The 21,590-nt window shown below is 44.0% G+C and overlaps 1 protein-coding gene across 1 annotated transcript in view; it reads right to left on the reverse strand.

Annotated features, from left to right (window-relative positions):
- The window catches only part of LOC120927438 (cyclic AMP receptor-like protein A), a 712,728-nt gene that overhangs the window by 414,044 nt on the left and 277,094 nt on the right, over positions 1-21,590 (reverse strand). The window contains exon 6 of the mRNA XM_040338115.1: positions 20,263-20,350. Within this exon, the coding sequence (XP_040194049.1) occupies positions 20,263-20,350 (88 nt within the window). The remainder of the gene's footprint in view (positions 1-20,262; positions 20,351-21,590) is intronic.

Raw genomic sequence — 21,590 nt, forward strand, 5'->3', positions numbered from 1 at the left:
CAATAAAATTATCTAAAATTTGTGCTTAAAGTAGAACTATAATCAACACTTTTTTTCTTTCATTTTGGATAGAGTGAGGGAGGGAGGGTTATAGCCTCTGTCAGTTTATTTTGTACCATCCCTGTCCAATTGGGGAGATTTGCCTTCACTTCCTGCCCCATAGCCAAACAGGAAGTGAGAGAAAAACTATGCAAATTAAGGGAATCCAGTGCCCCCCCAGAACGTGTGTGTGTGTACCCCCCCCCCTGAAAATTTCTGGGCGGGTCCTAAAAAAACAGGATGTGGCCTTGACAGGAAGGGTGGGTCATTTTTCTATTAGGAGGTGCAGAAGTTTAGTCAGGCCTAGGGCAGCACAAAACCTAAATATACTACTGCATATTAGGGCTTATTTAGACAGGATCCGATTTACAGCATGTTTTTAGATTGTGGGAGGAAACCTACGCAGGCACATTGAGAACATGCAAACTCCAGGCAGATGGTGTCACGGGCGGGATTCGAATCAGCGACCCTTTTTGCTGCTAGGGGAAAGTACTATCCACTACACCACTGTGCTGAACGAACATGATCGCGGCTGAAAGGATGAGATCAGTGTTTTTTTCCGATCTCATGCTTTCCAGCCTGGAGGAGAGATGTGGGGTCTTATTGACCCCGCCTCTCTCCATAAAGAGGACCTGTCACACACTAGTCATATTACAACGGATGTTTACATTCCTTGTAATAGGAATAAAAGTGATCCAAAAAAAAAAGGGACAAAAAAGTGCAAAAATAAAAATATTACGTAAAAAAAAAATTTTTTAAACGCCCCTGTCCCTAGTAGTTCGCACTCAGAAGCAAACACGCATGTAAGTCCCGCCCACATATGTAAACACCGTTCAAACCACACATGTGAGGTATTGACGCGTAGAGGTACAATGTACCCCATTACCATTTAACACAGGGGGGGCCGGGATCTGGGGGTTCCCTTTGTTAAAGGGGTCTTCCAGATTTAGATAAGCCCCCCGCCCGCAGACCCCCACAACCACCGGCCAGGGTTGTGGGGATGAAGCCCTTGTCCCCATCAACATGGGGACATCCTCCCCATGTTGAGGGCATGTGGCCTGGTACGGTTCAGGAGAGGGGGGGTCGCACTCTGTCCCCCCTCTTTTCTGCGGCCGGCCAGGTTAACGTGCTTGGATAAGGGTCTGGTGTGGATTTTTGGGGGGACTCCACGCCATTTTTTTTATTTGGGGTGGAGTTCCCCATAAAATCCACAACAGACCTGAAGGGCCTGGTATGGATATTTGGGGGGAACCCCACGCCTTTTTTTTTTTTTTTTATTACGGCGGGGTTCTCCTTAATATCCACACTAAAGGGCCTGGTAATTGAATTTGGGGGGACCCCCACGTTTTTTTTATGAATGAATCCTCTCAGAATTGCCGGGAGCCGACAATTCATTATTGCCGCGAGTGAATTTTAAATGTCTTTTTTTCTTTCAGAATGTCATTTTGTGCAGGGACAGTTCTAAGTACGGGAAACATGCGATATTTCACATGCTGACTTTACACCCCCTAGGTACAAAATTTAAAGGAATATTTCACTTTTATTATTTCACTTTAAGCATTATTAAATTCACTGCTCCCGAAAAAAACGGCCGTTTTAAAAAAAAAAAAAAGCATTGATACATGTCCCCTGGGGGAGGACTCAGGTCCCCAAACACTATTTAGGACAAAACTTGCATATTAACATTTAAAATGAACACTTTTGATTTCTCCTATAGACTTCTATAGGGAGTTCGGCGGCGGCTTTACATATTACTTGCATTGCGCCGGCTGCTACGCCGGTTCATGCGCCTAATTAAGGCTTCATACAGCGCACTAATTAAGCCATGAACCGGCGCAGCGCATTGATAATAGTAAATCATGGTCAGTGTATAAAACAAAATTGTCGACAGTTCCAGAGGTAAATATACTGTGTGTCTGTATACATATAATATTAGCATGTATTTAGAAAAATAGCAGTTAAAGACATTTTCTTCTTTCCAGTATGTAGAGACAGCGTTGTGAACACAAAAAATCTGGCTACATGACAATGCCATGCAATAAATACCCTGTACAGAACGTGCCATGGGGTGACTTACACTGTCTGGCTGGGGTAACAGTTATACTAATGCACTGTAAGCCAATGACATCTAAAAGCTTTGAAATGCTGAATTAACGGAATTAAAATAAAGCATGCATATTACAGGTTACCATTTGGCAGGATACTGAAATAACAGCCTAGGAAAATAATAACAGGGACATCAGTAAGCCTGCAGTAAGTGTTAAGCCGGATTTCACAGCACATTGTTCATTGTTTTCCTGCTGAATGGAGCCGGCAGTCAGATGAGGTTATTCGTCTGTTATTGTGTTCCGCCAATCTAGAGCTGCATGATTTCCACAGAAGATAATAGCATATGTCAGGACATATCCCGTCTACTTCCCTAAGCCAAAACGAATGACTGGTGAAGAAAATGTCATTTGACCCCTCTCTCTCATTTCTATTACAAAACACACCAGCCGCTTCTCTTCCTTTTGCCCCTGCAGGAAGCAAGAGCTTTGGATTGTAAGCACCCTGCCCAAGACTTTGCTACCACAGCTGGGATATAAGGAGGGCTTAGAGCACATCTGGGCCACAAATACATTCAGTTCTCATTTAGTAATTATTAAAATATTTAGCAAAGGTCCACCCTACTTGTCACATGATACTATGAAACTTCCAAAAGCCTATATTGGAAGTGACTGATGTCACCTGGCCTGTACAATTACAATGTCCAACAACAGATTATTAAAATCATCACTGTCCTGATTATCTATTCTGATAACTGCATGTGGTAATAAATGTAATGATATATATATATATATATATATATATATATATATATATATATATAATTTTAAACCACATATTTTTTAAACCACTTACATACTGTAAGTATCTTTCACTTCCTGTCTCTACAGAAGATTTACTGTTGCTGTCCTATTTAAAATTTGGCGACGAAGTGCTGCTGCCTAAAGATGCAACTCTGACGCACTCATTTTAACACATTCCCACTAGTTTGACACTGTTTACAGTTCTTGTTTTCTCTTTTTTTTTTATGATGGTTTAGGGGCCTATATGAACAAGCCCCTAAACAGTTTTGATTTTGGGAGAAAGCCCATTGCACGTTTGGGGATGGACCGGGAATTGGGATTTTGAACGGTTTTACAGTTTATGTGTGTTGCTTTATTACAGGGTTCGACAAACCCCGGGCGCCAGGTCACAATTGCGACTAGAATTAGTGACCTGGCGCCTGGGGCGGCACAGCTGGGGTATCCTGTGTCTCTGTGCGCCCCCACCTCCCCCGCCGCACGATCGCATCGGGTCGCGCTGGCCGGTAATTGAGGCCGCGGCTTTGCGGCCTTCTGCAGGCCTAAGCTTCCTTCTGTGATCTGGCGCACCAACTTTTGGTGGCCGTCTGTATTTGCGCAGCTTTTGTCTTTATATTTTCTGTCACAGCGCACTTTTTGGGGAAAAAATACACTTTTTTAATTAAAAAATAAGACACCAGTAAAGTTAGCCCAATGTTTTTTATATTGTAAAAGATAATGTTACGCCAAGTAAATTGATACCCAACATGTCACGCTTCAAAATTGCGTCCGCTCGTGGAATTGCGACAAACTTTTACCCTTTAAAATCTCCATAGGCGATGTTTAAAAAATTCTACAGGTTGCATGTTTTGAGTTACAGAGGAGGTCTCATTCTACCAAGCGCGGCGATACCTCACATGTGTGATTTGAACACCACTTTCATATGCGGGTGCTACTCACGTATGCGTTCGCTTCTGAGCGCGAACTCGATGGGACGGGGCGCGTTCCTGGCTCCTAACTTTTTTAGCTGGCTCCTGGATTCCAAGCTAATTTGGCAAACCCTGCTTTATTATGTACCTGCAATTCTCCGCATGTCATCCCATTGTTTTGTAGTAATAGTGATGTATTTTTTCTGACTTGTGTAACTCTCCTTTCCAGATCCTTATTCATACATATTATTATGCTATGAACCATAGTAAATTATCTTGAAATGTCAGGGGCTTAAATTCTAAAGTTAAAAGTTCCCCTAACTTTGAAAAGCTAGCATTCCAGGTCCCAAATTATAATTCTTCAAGAGACACACTAGATAGAATCTAGAGTAATGGCGTTGAAGTGCCCCAATATTTCACATGCGTTCCATGCCACTTATTCATCCTATTCCAGAGGGGTACAGTATTTATATTAGTTACTAAATCCCTTAATGTTCAAATAGAGGCAGTCTTTACAGACCCACAGGAGTGGTATATTTTCTTACTACTCCAATAATGTGTGTCCCACTCATGGCTGGCATTTCTTTGCTGAAAACTTAAATTAATGCACCCCTTGACAGTAATGTAAGTGCTGAACTTCCACCACTGAAACTGACAGTCAGGACTGGAGCACACTGATCACAGCAAGTCACTCGCCCGGCAGCTCCTCCATTCATTTTTTTGTATTATTTTCAAAGAATATAGAGTGACTCGCTGTGATCAAGCCCTGACTATCAGCTTCAGCAGTGAAAGTTCAGTTCTTACCAGTGGCGGCTCATGTTTTTTTTTTTGGGGGGGGGGCGACCCCCGGGGACAGTGGCATTGCAATAATCCAGCACGGCTCCTCCTCCTAGGCATCTAATAGGATAGCCAATCATGATGAGTGTCAGGCCCGCTTCACGATTGGCTGGAAGGAGGATAAATGAGGCGATAACAAATATTCATTCGTTATCGTCACACAACCGGGCCCGGAGCCCACCTTTTTTTTAAGCCGATTGTAGCCTCTGGCTCTAATCACATGGTTCAAAAACACATGGAATCCATGCATCCGGGGTCGCTGTATGTATATCAGGGGACCAGACGCATGGATGGGGGGTGGCGCCCGTGGGCAGTCGCATAATGGATGGGCCGCCACTGGTTCTTACATCACTATCCGTTTTCAAGAATTAAGCAGCAGCCACGAATGGGGCATATATTATTACAAGTTCTCAGCTAATGCCCAAATATTGTTTTTGCCCAGAGTTCAGCTTTAAAATGTTTACTAAAATAGCATATTTTTGTATTATTATAATGCCAGCACTTGCTGATATACAAGTTGAACTGCCGTTTAATCATTTGTTGCTCCTACATGAAGGGGTAAAAGGGCGGGGTTGTGTTGGAGATTAAGGATGAGCCGAACACCCCCCCTGTTCGGTTCGCATCAGAACTTGCGAACACACCAAATGTTCGTGTGAACTTTAGAACCCTGTTAAAGTCTATGGGACTCGAACATATGAAATCTAAAGTGTTAATTTTAAAGGCTAATATGCAAGTTATTGTCCTAAAAAGTGTTTGGGGACCTGGGTCCTGTCCCAGTGGACATGTATCAATGCAAAAAAAAGTTTTTAAAACGGCCGTTTTTTCAGGAGCAGTGAATTTAATAATGTTAAAAGTGAAACAATAAAAGTGTAATATTACTTTAAATTTCGTACCTAGGGGGGGGTGTAAAGTCAGCATGTGAAAAAGCGCATGTTTCCCGTACATAGAACTGTCCCTGCACAAAGTGTCATTTCTGAAAGAAAAAAATGCATTTTAAACTGGCAATTCAGAGATGATTCATTCATAAAAAAAAAAAACGTGGGGGTCCCCCAAATTCCATTAACAGGCCCTTCAGGTCTGATATGGATATTAAGGGGAACCCCGCCGTAAATTTAAAAAAATGACGTGGGGTTCCTCCCAAATATCCATACCAGACCCTTCAGGTCTGGTGTGGATTTTAAGGGGAACTCCACCCCAAATTTAAAAAAAAATGGCGTGGAGTTCCCCCAAAAATCCACACCAGACCCTTATCCGAGCACGTTAACCTGGCCGGCCGCAGAAAAGAGGGGGGGACAGAGTGTGGCCCCCCCCTCTCCTGAACCGCACCAGGCCACATGCCCTCAACATGGGGAGGATGTCCCCATGTTGATGGGGACAAGGGCCTCATCCCCACAACCCTTGCCTGGTGGTTGTGGGGGTCTGCGGGCGGGGGGGCTTATCAGAATCTGGAAGACCCCTTTAACAAAGGGGACCCCCAGACCCTGCCCCCCCCTATGTGAATTGGTAATGGGGTACACTGTACCTCTACCATTTCACGAAGGAAGTGTAAATAGTTAAAAAAAACACACTCTATTTGTGATAGACCATGCAAATATAATGTACAATGTATCAACATCACTGCTGTCTCTGGCTTCCTGCATTTTTCAGTAATCCCAAATGCAAATAAAAATATAATTTAAAAAGATGTATCCATGATGCACTGCATGAAAAGGAGGTGTGAAGCCCTACTTTCACAAGCAAATGTCAACCCATGACAACGCTTATAAACTTTTCACACAGTTGCTGTCAATCTGATAACATCCAGCATATTCAGCATTACATATAAAATGAATCTGCTGCTGTTATGTAGGGTAGTGGCTCAGCAGCAAGACTCTGCCAGCCCAATCTGGCTTCCATAGCAAGAATTCTGGCAGTCCCGACTGTCAAATCATAATGTCTGATGTTCCACTATAAATACCAATCCAAACATTTTGTCTTGACGGTGAATGTGATGCGTTATAATTGTCAGTGTGTTTAGAGCAAATTATAGAAGCAACCAGGCCCCTGAACTGTCAAAACCCTAACCAAAACTGTGGCCAGAACAGACCTAAAACAGAAGTCTGCAAGCAAATTCTGATATTTTAAGAATCAGCCACAATTTTGTGCAGCAGAATGCACAATTTACCTACAAGAGCTCTCAAAAAGTAATTGGGCACATAGCCTTCCCAGGGGACAGCTGTAAGGTACTGTACTGGCTATATCACCAGTGAGGTTGAAAAAAATAAAACCTTATCTTTGCTGAAAAAATGTGATTTTTATATAAGAAAACTGTTGATCATGCAGAGCTGTATGCATCTGTGATTTTATTGTTTGGGGGGAGACTGTGGGGTTTATTTATTAAAACTGGAGAGTGCAAAATCTGCAGCAGCTCTGCATAGAAACCCATTGGGGTTTATTTACTAAAACTGGAAAGTGTAAAATTTGATGCAGCTGTGCATGGTAGCCAATCAGCTTCTAACTTCAGCTTGTTCAAATAAGCTTTGACCAAAAAACCTGAAAGCTGATTCAGTTCTATGCAGAGCTGCACCATATTTTGCACTTTCCAGTTTAAAGTGGAGGTTCACCCTAAAAACGATTTTTTTACATTAATAGTACAATAGTAAGGACATTTAATTTAGTCATTTTTTTTTTTTTTCTCTGTACTTACCTTTATATCCGGATTTTGTCCAGGGCTTCCTCGTTATGATGACTTCGGGACTGGGCGTTCCTATCCCAGCCTCAGGGTTCCGATGACTGCGGGACTAGGCGTTCCTATCCTTCCGTTCGATGATTGACGTCTTGTGAAACAGGTGACCTGTCGCACAACGCGCGTCACCAGATTTCCGGAAATAGCCGAGCTGCGAGTCGGCGCCTGTGCCCGCCGTGTAGAGCTGACTGCGCAGGCACCGTATAGTGCCGACTCGCAGCTCAGCTATTTCCAGACATCTGGTGACGCGCGTTGTGCGACAGGTCACCTGTTTCACAAGACGTCAATCATCGAACGGAAGGATAGGAACGCCCAGTCCTGCAGTCATCGGAACCCGGAAGCCCTGGACAACATCAGGATATAAAGGTATGTACCGAGAAAAAAAAAATGACCTGCCGAAATGTAATGTCCTTAGTATGCTGGCTCTGTTAGATGTATTTTTTTTTTTGGGTGAACCCCCGCTTTAAGTAAATCAACCTCAATGGGTTTCTATGCAGAGCTGTATATTCCAGCAGTTCACCTTTAACCAGTTGGTAACCGCCCTATAGCCAAAATACGGCTACAGAGCGGTTACTGTACTCTAGGAGGGCGTCAATGTACGTCCTCCCAGAGACTGCGTTGTGCGCGCCCGAGCGGGCGCGCACACGCGATCGCCGGTGCTCGCCGGGTCTACGGGACCCGCAGCAACAGCACTCGCGGTAAGGAGCCAATGGACGCGGCTCCTTACCACGTGATCGCGCCGTCCAATGACGGCGCGATCACATTTGTAAACAAACCCTGCGGCTGGGTCACATGCAGGTCATCTCTCTCCTCTCCTCACACCGTTGCAGCGTGAGAGGAGAGGAGAGAGATTTTTTCAAATCAATAGTAAGTGCCAGCAGTGCCCAGCAATCCCCAGCAGTGCCCAGCAGTGCCCCATCTTTACCCCAGCAGTGCCATCTGTCCCCCAGGAAGTGCCATCTGTCCCCCAGGAAGTGCCATCTGTGCCCCAGGCAGTGCCATCTGTGCCCCACTAGTGCCATCTGTGCCCCACTAGTGCCATCTGTGCCACCTGTGCCCCACAAGTGCCCCAACAGTGCCACCTGTCCTACACCAGTGAACACCAGTGCCACAAAAGTACCACAACACTGCCACATCAGTGCCACAACACTGCCACCTGTGCCCATAAGTGCCACCTGTGCCCATAAGTGCCACCTGTGCCCATAAGTGCCCACAAGTGCCGCCTGTGCCCACGAGTGCCGCCTGTGCCCACGAGTGCCGCCTGTGCCCACGAGTGCCGCCTGTGCCACACCAGTGCCGCCTGTGCCACACCAGTGCCGCCTGTGCCACACCAGTGCCGCCTGTACCAAACCAGTGCCGCACCAGTGTCATCTGAGCCACACCAGTGTCATCTGAACCACATCAGTGCCGCCTGTGCCCATCAGTGCCACCTGTGCCCATCAGTGCCGCCTGTGCCCATCAGTGCCGCCTGTGCCCATCAGTGCCACCTGTGCCACACCAGTGCCGCCTGTACCAAACCAGTGCCGCCTGTACCAAACCAGTGCCGCACCAGTGTCATCTGAGCCACACCAGTGCCACACCAGTGTCATCTTTGCCACATCAGTGCCGCCTGTTCCCATCAGTGCCACCTGTGCCCATCAGTGCCGCCTGTGCCCATCAGTGCCACCTGTGCCACACCAGTGCCGCCTGTACCAAACCAGTGCCGCCTGTACCAAACCAGTGCCGCACCAGTGTCATCTGAGCCACACCAGTGCCACACCAGTGTCATCTGAGCCACATCAGTGCCGCCTGTGCCCATCAGTGCCACCTGTGCCCATCAGTGCCACCTGTGCCCATCAGTGCTCATCTGCACCCCACCAGTGCTCATCTGCACCCCACCAGTGCTCATCTGCGCCCCACCAGTGCTCATCTGCGCCCCACCAGTGCTCATCTGCACCCCACCAGTGCTCATCTGCGCCCCACCAGTGCCATCTGCGCCCCACCAGTGCCATCTGTGCCCCACCAGTGCCATCTGTGCCCCACCAGTGCCACACCAGTTCCACCTGCACCACTGCAGTGACGCCTGTGCCCACCAGTGCCGCCTGCTAATCAGTGACCCCAGAGCCACAGCAGTGCAACCAGAGCCACACCAGTGCCACATTTGCCCATCAGTTACACCTGCGCCACTGCAGTGCCACTAGTGCCCACCAGTGTTCTGCAGTCCAGCCTCACTAGCCACCAGTATGGCAAAACATTTTTTTACCACCGAGCAGGCCTTCCAGAAACTATGGGCGTCTGATGACAGCTGTGAGGAGTCTCTGTCCGATTCCGATTCGGCCTATGAGCCCGTAACAGGAAGCGGGTCTGATACTGATTCAGAGGAGGAACCTGTGCCCGTTAAAAGAAGGCGTTCTGGCGTGGAGCAGCCTACTACTAGTGCAGTGCCGTCCACCTCGCAAGCAGTGCCGTCCACCTCGCAAGCAGTGCCGTCCACCTCGCGAGCAGTGCCGTCCACCCCGCGAGCAGTGCCGTCCACCCCGCGAGCAGTGCCGTCCACCCCGCAAGCAGTGCCGTCCACCCCGCAAGCAGTGCCGTCCACCCCGCAAGCAGTGCCGTCCACCCCGCAAGCAGTGCAACAAAGGTCAGGCACCAGTAGGGTGTCCTCTCTGCCCCAAAGGGATAGGGGCCATGCCAGCCTTCCCTATGGCCTTCAAAACCCCCTGTGGCTGCCTTCGAATTCTGGAGCATCAAGTATCCCCCCTTTCACCGCCCAACCAGGTGTACAGGTGAACACCGATAATTTTGACACGATTGATTTTTTTCATTTAGTTTTTACAGACGAATTATTGTCATCTATTGTGGCCCAGTGCAATCTCTACGCTCAGCAATTTATTCTAAGCAACCCCGATTCCAGCTATGCCCGCCCCTTTCATTGGAGAGACCTGACCGTAGAGGAGTTTAAAATATTCTTAGGCCTGACCTTCAATATGGGTCTCTCAAAAAAAAACAAAGGGTACGCCTATTGGTCTACCAAAGCCATCCACCACATGCCCGTCTTCTCATCCCGTATGCCCAGATCCCGATACTTCATGATTCTACGGTTCCTCCACTATAATGACAACACCCAGTGCCCTCCCCGAAATGACCCTGCTTTTGACAAATTATTTAAAATTCGGCCACTTCTAAATTTTTTTTCTGAAAAATTCCCCCAGTTATATACCCCTCAACAAAATATATCAATAGATGAGTCCCTTGTAAAATTCCACGGCAGGCTGGGCATCAAACAATTCATCCCAAGCAAAAGGGCCCGATATGGGGTGAAGATGTACAAACTGTGTGACCGAGACACGGGGTACATCTACTCCTTCATTGTTTACGAAGGGAAGGACTCCCAACTACATCCCCCCGAATGCCCCGAATACATCGGAACAAGTGGAAAAGTCGTCTGGGAGCTCATCTATCCACTACTTGGAAAAGGATACCACCTTTACGTGGACAATTTTTATACCAGCTTGCCCCTGTTTAGAAATCTTTACCGGAGAGACACCCCAGCATGTGGCACAGTGAGAATAAACAGAAAGGGCTTCCCCAAAAATTGGTGAATCAGAAGCTGAGACGAGGAGAGACGACGTCTTTACGGAACCAGGAGCTATTGGCTGTCAAGTGGAGGGACAGACGAGATGTCCACATGCTCACCACCATCCACAATGACACCTACGTGGAAGTCCCCAAAAGAAGCGGCCCAGTGCAGAAACCATCTTGTGTCTACGACTACAATTTATTTATGGGTGGCGTAGACTTCAATGACCAGATGATTGAACCCTATCTTCCCTCCCGAAAATCCCGTCACTGGTATAAAAAAGTGTCCATTTACTTTTTCAGTTTGGCCTTCTATAACTCTTATGTTATCTACAAAAAAGCAACACAGAATCCCGTTCCATATCTACTCTACCAAGAAGACGTTATCACCGCCCTTTTGTTCCCTGAAATGCCACCAGACATTCTTCGCACTGATTGCGTGAGCAGACTTCACGAACGGCACTTTCCTGACAAAATCCCCCCCCGTCGAACAGGTGCAGCCCGTCAGAAGAAATGCCGGGTGTGCGCCAGAGGAGGAGTCAGAAGAGACACAACAGTTTATTGTCCCGATTGTCCCTCCCAACCAGGCCTCTGTTTAGGTGCATGTTTCCGCCGTTACCACACTATTGAAAATTATTAGGTAAACAAAATTCAAATTCCCTGTCATTTTCCTCCACACCCCTTATGCCACTGCACTCTACATACCTCTGCCTTCTCCGGAACCGACCCTGGACTGTTATACGACCACGATTTTGCCTAATGCTAAAAATACCTCTGCTTTCTCTGGAACTGACCCTGGCTTGTTATACGACCACTCTTTTGCCTAACCCTAAACTGTACCTACATCTGCCTGCTCTGGAATTGACCCTGGACTGTTTGACCACGTTTTTTGCCTGCCCCTTGGATTGATCTTTTACCCTGCTATGCTAGTGGGAACACAGGGGTCTCACACATGTGAGGGGCTCCAGAATTGTTTTTCTGGATGAAAAAACAAATTTTTTTAGTTTTCTCATTCCCAGATTAGGGTCTGGTTGCCCGGAGGCTTCAAAGAGATTTGGGTGGGAGAAGCCTCTACCCCTGTCCCCATTCTTTCCTGGCCTTACTACCAGGACCAATATTTTGGCACTGCTGGCTATGTACCGACTATGAACAATATTGCTGCCTGGACAATTCCATTCATTGTCGCTGACCACGTCCCTGCCTGCTGCCTGGATCAGGGCTCTCCTCCTGTGGACAATTGCACTACTAAAAACACAGGTAATCCTTTTTTTTTGTACCCATTACTCAGCAGAATGTATTTTAGGGTGTAATTCTTGGTATGTACATGCTGTGTTAGAAATATGAAGGGCCTTCAAAAATGTGATAGATTGTAAGGAAATTGGATGTGTAATTTGTGTCCCTACAACACCTGATGGTGCTTCTTGGATGTTGGGTCTCTATGTGGCCAGGCTGTGTAAAAGTCTCACACATGTGGTATCGCCATACTCAGGAGGAGCAGCAGAATATATTTTGGGGTGTAATTTTTGCTATGTACATGCTATGTGTTGGAAATATCCTATAAATGGACAACTTTGTGTAAAAAAAATGCGTTTTCATTTTTTTTCCACATTTTCCAAAAACATCTGCAAAAAAATGAACTGTTCAAAAGACTCATTATGCCTCATAGATTATACGTTGGGGTGTTAGCTTTCCAAAATGGGGTCACTTTGTGGGCGTTTCCATTGTCCTGGTGCTCCAGGGCCTTCAAAAGTGTAATAGGTGGTTGAGAGATTAGATGTGTAATTTATGCTCCTAGAATGCTTGAAGTTGCTACTTCGGTGTTGGGCCTCTGTATGTGGCCACGCTGTGTAAAAGTCTCACACATGTGGTATCGCCATACTCAGGAGGAGCAGCAGAATATATTTTGGGGTGTCATTTGTGGAATATACATGCCATGTGAGAGAAATAACCTGTTATAATGACAATATTGGTATGAAAAAAAAAAAAAAAAAATCTTAATTTTGCAAAGAATTGTGGGAAAAAATGGCAACTTCAAAAAACTAACTATGACTCTTACTAACTACCTTGGAATGTCTACTTTCCAAAAAGGGGTCATTTGGGGGGTATTTGTACTTTATTGGCTTGTTAGGGTCTCAAGAAATGAGAGAAGCTGTCAGTACTTCAGGTGTGATCAAATTGTTCAATTTTCAGAAATTGGTACCAAAGCTTGTAGACCCTATAACTTTCACCCAGACTAAATAATATCCAATTTTTTTTTTTTTTTTTACCAAAAATATGTAGCAGTATGCATTTTAGGCCAAATGTATGAGGAAAATTACTTTTTTACAAAATGATATGATAGAAATGAAGAAAAATTCATTTTTTTACAAAATTGTCGTTCTTTTTTCATTAATAGCGGGAAAAAAAAATGCAGAGGTGATCAAATACCACCAAAAGAAAGCTCTATTTGTGGGAAAAAAAGGACAAAAATTTCATTTGGTTACAGTGTTGTATGACTGAGTTATTGTCATTCAAAACGTGAGAGCACCAAAAGCTGAAAATTGGTCTGGTTATTAAGGGTGTTTAAGTGCCCAGTTGTCAAGTGGTTAAAAAAGCAAGGGGATGGGGGGGGGGGGGGGGGCAGTTTGCTAATGATCACAGCCCCGCTTTAAGCTGAATGTTTGTCAGAGAATAAATAATAAAAAAAAAAAAACATTATCCTGGGTGCATTTGATGCCCCTCCTCCCTGGGATTGAGTGGCACACATATCAACAAATAAATAATAAATGATGCTGTAATTAACACTGTTACAACTTGTTTGCCCCTTAGAGATTCACTCTATTAGCTGCTTCAATTGTGCATGACATATAAATGACATTACTGAAGAGCTTCCTGTCTAGAAGGACACAATCCAAAGTGACACTTCTTGCCACTCCTCATTATCCTACTCTTGGTCACAAGGCTGCAGAAGTGCTGTTTCCCCAAGGTCTTTAGAAGTCTAATTGCTGTAGCACAGATTAGTTGCTTGTCTGTGCTGTAAGGAGACAGTGATGCATTCTATGCTATAGACCCAGTAGCGAGACCTGGGAATCAACACAAAATCATTTATTGGAAGAGATGGGCAGTGATAGGTTACTGTCATCACAATATCTTCCTTGTAATTAAAAAAAAAAAAAAATCAACTAACTAAATTTGTTTCTCCTATTATCTAAAAAAGATACTAAAACAATATGTGATTTTAACACATAAGTATACTAGATTATACATATCAATCAAACCTCCTCCTAACCTCCTAAGTTCAGCCATATGTGTATATATAACAGTGTGACGTTGAGCTTTAACCCCCCCCTGCCTGCCACCTATATGAGTACAGCTGGGGTGACTGTGACTGACTGTGATGGGAGCATGCTCATTCAGCACCCCCTAGCATACAGTCACTGTTTATGATGTGGAACCATGGATAGGATCCCAACCATGTGCTCATTGTGAAAGCCAATCACAGTGATGATATATATATATATTCTTACCAGGCAGTAAAATAATCCTTTATTGACATTTGTAGTTACATCCACTGTGGACCAATTTGTCTTCAACGTTCTCAAGTGAAGCAATATTGTCTTTCTAGCAGGTTCTCAGCACTCTGCTCTCCCCTCTTCCTGTGTATCTGGCCTGTTTAGATTCTTGACCTTCGGAAGGTTTTACCCCCTTCACTGTGCTACTTTAAAGTGATTGTAAACCCCATTCATGAAATCTGACCTATGCATATATCTGTAGTGTTTACTTATCTCTTTCCAAAGCTCCGAGTGCCGTGCCTTTCTGCCGCTTTGTTCCTCAGCATGATAACTTCTGACAAGCGCTCTGACACAAACGATAAAAGCAGCTGGAAATGTGTGACGGGTAGGGTGCTTAAAAATAGATAAGCAAAGGGCTTGTCTATTCAGACTGCAGCTCTGCAAGTTTCTTTGTTCCTCTACCTATGTGGAGTGGGGGGGGGGGGGAATGACTTTCCTCTAACCAGCTCCCACACAGTGTATGCCCAGACTCCACACCCACTGCTGAATGAGGAAACAGGGTTTTATAACAAGATGTGCACTTTCTAAACAGTGTAGAAAGGTAAAGACAGCACATATACAAGTAAAACTTATGTAGGAGGATTTGTTTCATCCCTGTGTATCATCTGAAGCTGTGCACTTCCCTGGGTATATGTGAGGGTTTACAACCACTGTGAAGTGGAAGTTCAGCCTAAAACTAAAATCTCAAAAAGACCCAACATTTTGAAAAAAAAAACAACAATATTTATTGTATTGTATTTCTTCATAAATTTAGGCCAAAATGTACTCTGCTACATGTCTATTGTAAAAATTAAAAACATTCCAATAAGTGTATATTAATTGATATACTGGCATCCTATGTCTTTTCTTGAGGCCCTTAAAATGACAGGACAGTATAAATACCCCCAAATGACCACTTTTTAGAAAGTAGACTGTCTGAAGTATTTAGTAAGAGATATGGCACATTTTTTTCACAATTTTTTGGAAAATAAAACGAAATAAAATGTGTTTTTTCTTCACAACAATGGCAGTGATCAGGGATACTGACCGGTGTCAGCATGTAAAAATAAACATTTTTTTATTAAAACTTTTTTTTTTTTTTTTTACAATACTCTCATCAGAGTAGTTCAGTGTCACCATAGTGGCACTGTACTATTCTGGGGGGGAATCAGTTTTTTTTTTTTACGATTTGGTTGCTGTTACAGTGATGATCACTATAACAGCAATGTTTTGAACTGTCATGAATGGTTTAATTCAAAACAGTTGTGGTTACAATTGTTATTCTGTGATTGGCCCACATCTATCACATGGTACAGGGTGCTGTTATTAGCCCATGTGATAGCCGTGTGCTAATCACAGAATCACAATACAGCTATTATGACTGAAACAAATTTTTGAAGGGCAGTCGGGATTAAACTAACTGCTGGTCCATTTACATCCAGCTGCCCATAGAGCAGAGTGGGCTGTGCATAAGTCGAGGGGACAGACCTGTCATATGGCCTCTCCGCTCAGCTCAGCAGGAGATCAACTGACAAATCCTCTGCTGAGCAAAACCAGACCAAGTCTGTGCGAAAGGGGGCCTCACAAAGCAAATGGGAAGTTTTAGTAAACATGTCATATTTGACACTATTACCTAGATTCAGAGACGCAGGCGCAACTTTAAGGCAGGGTAGCGTATCGTATTTACGCTACGCCGCCTTAAGTCAGAGAGACAAGTACTGTATTCACAAAGTACTTGCCTCCTAACTTACGGCGGCGAAGCGTAAATGGGGCTGGCGTAAGCGCGCCTAATTAAAATTAGGCTGAGGGGGCGTGTTTTATGTTAATGGGGGGTGACCTGACGTGATTGCCGTTTTTTACGAACGGCGCATGTGCCGTCCGTGTACATATCCCAGTGTGCATTGCTCCAAAGTACGCCGCAAGGACGTATTGGTTTCAATGTGAACAAAAATTACGTCCAGCCCTATTCACGGACGACTTACGCAAACAACGTAAAATTTTCAAATTTCGACGCTGGAACGACGGCCATACTTAACATTGACTACGCCTCCTAGGGGGCAGCTTTATCTTTACGCGGCGTATCTCTTACGGAAACGGCGTATCTTTACTGCGATGGGCGCACGTACGTTCGTGAATCGGCGTATCTAGTCATTTACATATTCTATGCCGAACTCAGCGGAAGCGCCACCTAGCGGCCAGCGAAAAAATTGCACCCTAAGATATGACGGCTTAGGAGACTTACGCCGCTCGTATCTTAGCCAAATTTAAGCGTATCTGGTTTCCAGAATACACTTACATTTACGACGGCGCAGATTCAGAGTTACGACGGCGTATCTACTGATACACCGGCGTAACTCGCTCTGAATCTGCCTATATGTAATACATCCTAAGAAGCCAGTGATGATTAGCAGGACCTGTCAATAGGTCTATTTAATTTGCTCAACAATATACTGTATAACAATTATGTATATTTAGAAAGCTGACAATACAGATATATAAAGATCATGACTACATGTCCAGCCCTCTTTTGATTTTTATGGCCTGCCCAAGATTCTATTCACATAATGCACAGGGGGCAAACAGAATCTAAAGCAGTTGTGCACGGCAACCAACCAGCTTCTAGCTTTCATTTTAAATGCTTAACTGAAGAAAGGGAAACTAGGAGCTGAGTGGTTACTATACACAGCTTCTCCAGATTCTGTCTGCTCTAGTTTTTAAAAATTCCCCCACAGTGTTTTTAGTACAATCTCTAAGTTTACACAGGAAACAAGCTGCAATTTTAATGGCATGACATTTTCCTACTGTACGGACCACTGACTTACTTCACTGAAATCCCCAGATTTCTATTGCTGTATTTAAGCTGGGAAGATTTGTGCACTTTTATTTGCCTCATTGATAATTGGCACTGAATGGCACTGAATGATGATTTTTTTTTCAACTTGTCGATTTGATAGCCCTCCCTGCTGGACCGGTCAAATTGAATCCTTGTATGACCAGCTTAAGAGAAATACATTTTCATCTGTACTAGGAAATTAGCAGAACCAGCTAAATCGAGGATAGAGGGTAAATCTTCCTTCCTTTAAGGCCTGTTCACACAATACAAAAATCGTATGGAAAGATTCGTACGACGAGCTTTTCAGATCGTTAGTATGGTGCTTTTGACAGTCGATTTTGCTTTTTCATCAGACAAAAGCTGGATATGCAGACTATAACATTTTTGTCGGATGTGAACTCAACGTCCAATTTTTGTTTCATTAGTATGGTTTTCGTACGGAAAAAAACGTAAGAGCAAGACTACGCATGCTCAGAAACAAAAGAATACATACAAAACTATTCAACACATTACGTCACTTCTGACGTATTCTGTTGTATGAAAATTTTTGTATTGCGAGTAACATTTTCACTTTCAAAATAAGACAATCATGCCACAAAAAAAACAGACGTTCGGTTGTGTCTTAAGACAAAAAGAGACAAAAAAATTTCACTAATGTACACAGAGAATAAAAAAAAAAAACTGCCAGGGAGTTTCACCATTCCATACTTTATCCAAAAGGTCAGAAAAATATGTTTTTGCTTTAGATGTTAGCTGTAGCGAATATCACAGTGGCATTAGTGTTGGAACTATGGTTTGCAAAAAAAAATAAAAATACTATATGCAACAGTTTTAGATTATTTTAGATTCAAACCATAGCCGTACTTAGCCATCAGGAATATTAAAAGTTGTAATCGGTTTTGTCCTGCACATGATTATAAACAAAACAGATGGATATAATATGAATGTATATTAATACACCTTCAATGTTCCATAACAGTTGTTAGCTGTTTAATGTGTATTATTCATCTGAATATGAGGACACGTTTTAGGATACCTTTTGTTCCTAAGACTTAGGGCTGGTTCCCAGTGCTGCGATGTCAGAAATTGCATGAAAATTGCTCCGCACTGCTGTGCAAATCACATGCGATGTCTGTGCGATGAAAATTCAGCCATGCAGGTTGGCTTTCCTGGACGAATCACCATCATTGTACGTTGGCCGCTTTAAGAGCTCTAGGGTGCACTCCTGCGGTACGACGCAGGAGCCAATGCACATGGCCGGCCACCCGCCATCGCTCCACAGAGAGTCAGAATGGAGATCTGTCAATGTAAACAGACAAATCCCTGTTCTGATTAGGAACAGTGATCTGTCTCCTCCTCCAGTCAGTCCCACCCCCTTACAGTTAGAAACACCTCCCAGGGAAGACATTTAACCCCTTGATCGCCCCTAGTGTTAACCCCTTCCCTGCCAGTGTAATTTACACAGTAATCAGTGCATTTTATAGCACTGATCGCTGTATACATTGTCAATGGTCCCAAAAATGTGTCAAAAGTGTCTTATCTGTCTGCCGCAAAGTCGCAGTCCCACTAAAAATGGCAGATCACTGCATTACTAGTAAAAAAAATAAAAATTAAAATACCATAAATGTTTTTTCTTTATTTATTTTACCAAAAATACATAGAAGAATACATATTGGCCTAAACTGATGAAGAGATGTTATTTTTCCTAAAAAAAAATGTGGTTATTTATTAAAGCAAAAAATATTGTTTTTTTTTTTTAAATTGTCACAATTTTTTTGTTTATAGCGCAAAAAGTAAAAACCGCAGAGGTGATCAAATACCACCAAAAGAAAGCTCTATTTGTGGGGAAAAAAGGACATAAATTTTGTTAGGGTACAAGTCCACAACCACGCAATTGTCAGTTAAAGCAACGCATTTTTGTGTGGTGCAGAAAAACATGCATTACAGCACTGTGCCTGGTGGAGAAAAGACCTCAAATTTATAGTTTTTAAGTCAAGCTGTAAATAGGTTGTAAATCCCCCCTATCCCCTCAGCTACCACAAATTCCCCCTTTTAAACCCCCCCCCCCCCCAAAATGCCCCTCCTACCAAAAATTCCCCCTGAAAAATTCCCCCTCTAGCACAAATCCCCCCTCCCCTTTGCCTTAATCACATCAAAATTACAGAAAGCCCTGATACAGTCCGATGATTAAACGTTTTCTTTGTTAACTTCTGTGTATACGGAGCAGGGAAAGCATATCCGTTCCGCCTCCAGGCTCTCTCTCCCTCCCTGCTGCTAGCTATACTACTGCCGGCAAAACTGAAAACTGTGTGCACTGCCTGACATTTCCTTAGCAATCAATGACATTGGTTGGTAGGACATGGGCAGACGTTTGTACAGCTCTTAGTTTTGCCAGAAGTAGTATAGAGAGCAACAGGGGGAGAGAGCCTTGGAAGAGGAACAGAATATGCTCTCCCTACTCCGTATACACAGAAGTTAACACAGGAAACTGATAATCATTGGACTGTATCAAGGCTTTCTGTAATTTTGCCGTGGCTTGTTGCAGCAGCCCAGGGTGCCATGGCACCTCATTTCAAAATCCCTGTAGGCACTAGAATCCATCACACCATTTTTCAATACTGTAAATTACACCTAAATACTGTAACAGGTTATGATCCATCAACTTTAGTGTTTAGGACTTCACAAGCTAAAACTCCATCATGAGAGTTCAGTTAAATTAGATCCATGTAAAGGCTCGGGTTGGCATTCACCAATTAAAGGCTGTTAGACCATGACAATAAGCCACACTGGACCTTGTGATGTCACAAGTTACATCTAGGTCACCAATGTCCAATGCAATTGTTAGATGATGGTACTCTGTCTGTCACAGGTACCGGGTCAGGAGGAGGGGCTGTGTGTGACTGTGAGTGGTCGGCAATTCAAATTAAAGCTGTGAACCGGCCAGCTTCCTGCCATAATGATAAAACATTAGAACTATTGTACTTACAGCCCATATCGATCTGTCCTCATCTCCTTCACTACATTCAGGTACAGATTCAATGTAATGCAGCAGACCCAAGCCAGGGCACACCAGTCTGTAAAAAAAAAGGAAAAAATATATTATTATGCACAAACAATGCACAATGCATTAAGTAAAAATAAAGTACATGCTATCATAAAAGATCTTCAAAAGCATTTATGTGTACCAATACAGGGAGTGCATAATTATTAGGCAAATGAGTATTTTGACCACATCATCCTCTTTATGCATGTTGTCTTACTCCAAGCTGTATAGGCTCGAAAGCCTACTACCAATTAAGCATATTAGGTGATGTGCATCTCTGTAATGAGAAGGTGTGTGGTCTAATGACATCAACTCCCTATATCAGGTGTGCATAATTATTAGTCAACTTCCTTTCCTTTGGCAAAATGGGTCAAAAGAAGGACTTGACAGGCTCAGAAAAGTAAAAAATAGTGAGATATCTTGCAGAGGGATGCAGCACTCTTCAAATTGCAAAGCTTCTGAAGCGTGATCATCGAACAATCAAGCGTTTCATTCAAAATAGTCAACAGGGTCGCAAGAAGCGTGTGGAAAAACCAAGGCGCAAAATAACTGCCCATGAACTGAGAAAAGTCAAGCGTGCAGCTGCCAAGATGCCACTTGCCACCAGTTTGGCCATATTTCAGAGTTGCAACATCACTGGAGTGCCCAAAAGCACAAGGTGTGCAATACTCAGAGACATGGCCAAGGTAAGAAAGGCTGAAAGACGACCACCACTGAACAAGACACACAAGCTGAAACGTCAAGACTGGGCCAAGAAATATCTCAAGACTGATTTTTCTAAGGTTTTATGGACTGATGAAATGAGAGTGAGTCTTGATGGGCCAGATGGATGGGCCCGTGGCTGGATTGGTAAAGGGCAGAGAGCTCCAGTCCGACTCAGACGCCAGCAAGGTGGAGGTGGAGTACTGGTTTGGGCTGGTATCAAAGATGAGCTTGTGGGGCCTTTTCGGGTTGAGTATGGAGTCAATCTCAACTCCCAGTCCTACTGCCAGTTTCTGGAAGACACCTTCTTCAAGCAGTGGTACAGGAAGAAGTCTGCATCCTTCAAGAAAAACATGATTTTCATGCAGGACAATGCTCCATCACACGCGTCCAAGTACTCCACAGCGTAGCTGGCAAGAAAGGGTATAAAAGAAGAAAAACTAATGACATGGCCTCCTTGTTCACCTGATCTGAACCCCATTGAGAACCTGTGGTCCATCATCAAATGTGAGATTTACAAGGAGGGAAAACAGTACACCTCTCTGAACAGTGTCTGGGAGGCTGTGGTT

This window comes from Rana temporaria, chromosome 2, assembly GCF_905171775.1.
Source record: "Rana temporaria chromosome 2, aRanTem1.1, whole genome shotgun sequence".
In the NCBI taxonomy this organism is placed as follows: Eukaryota; Metazoa; Chordata; class Amphibia; order Anura; family Ranidae; genus Rana; species Rana temporaria.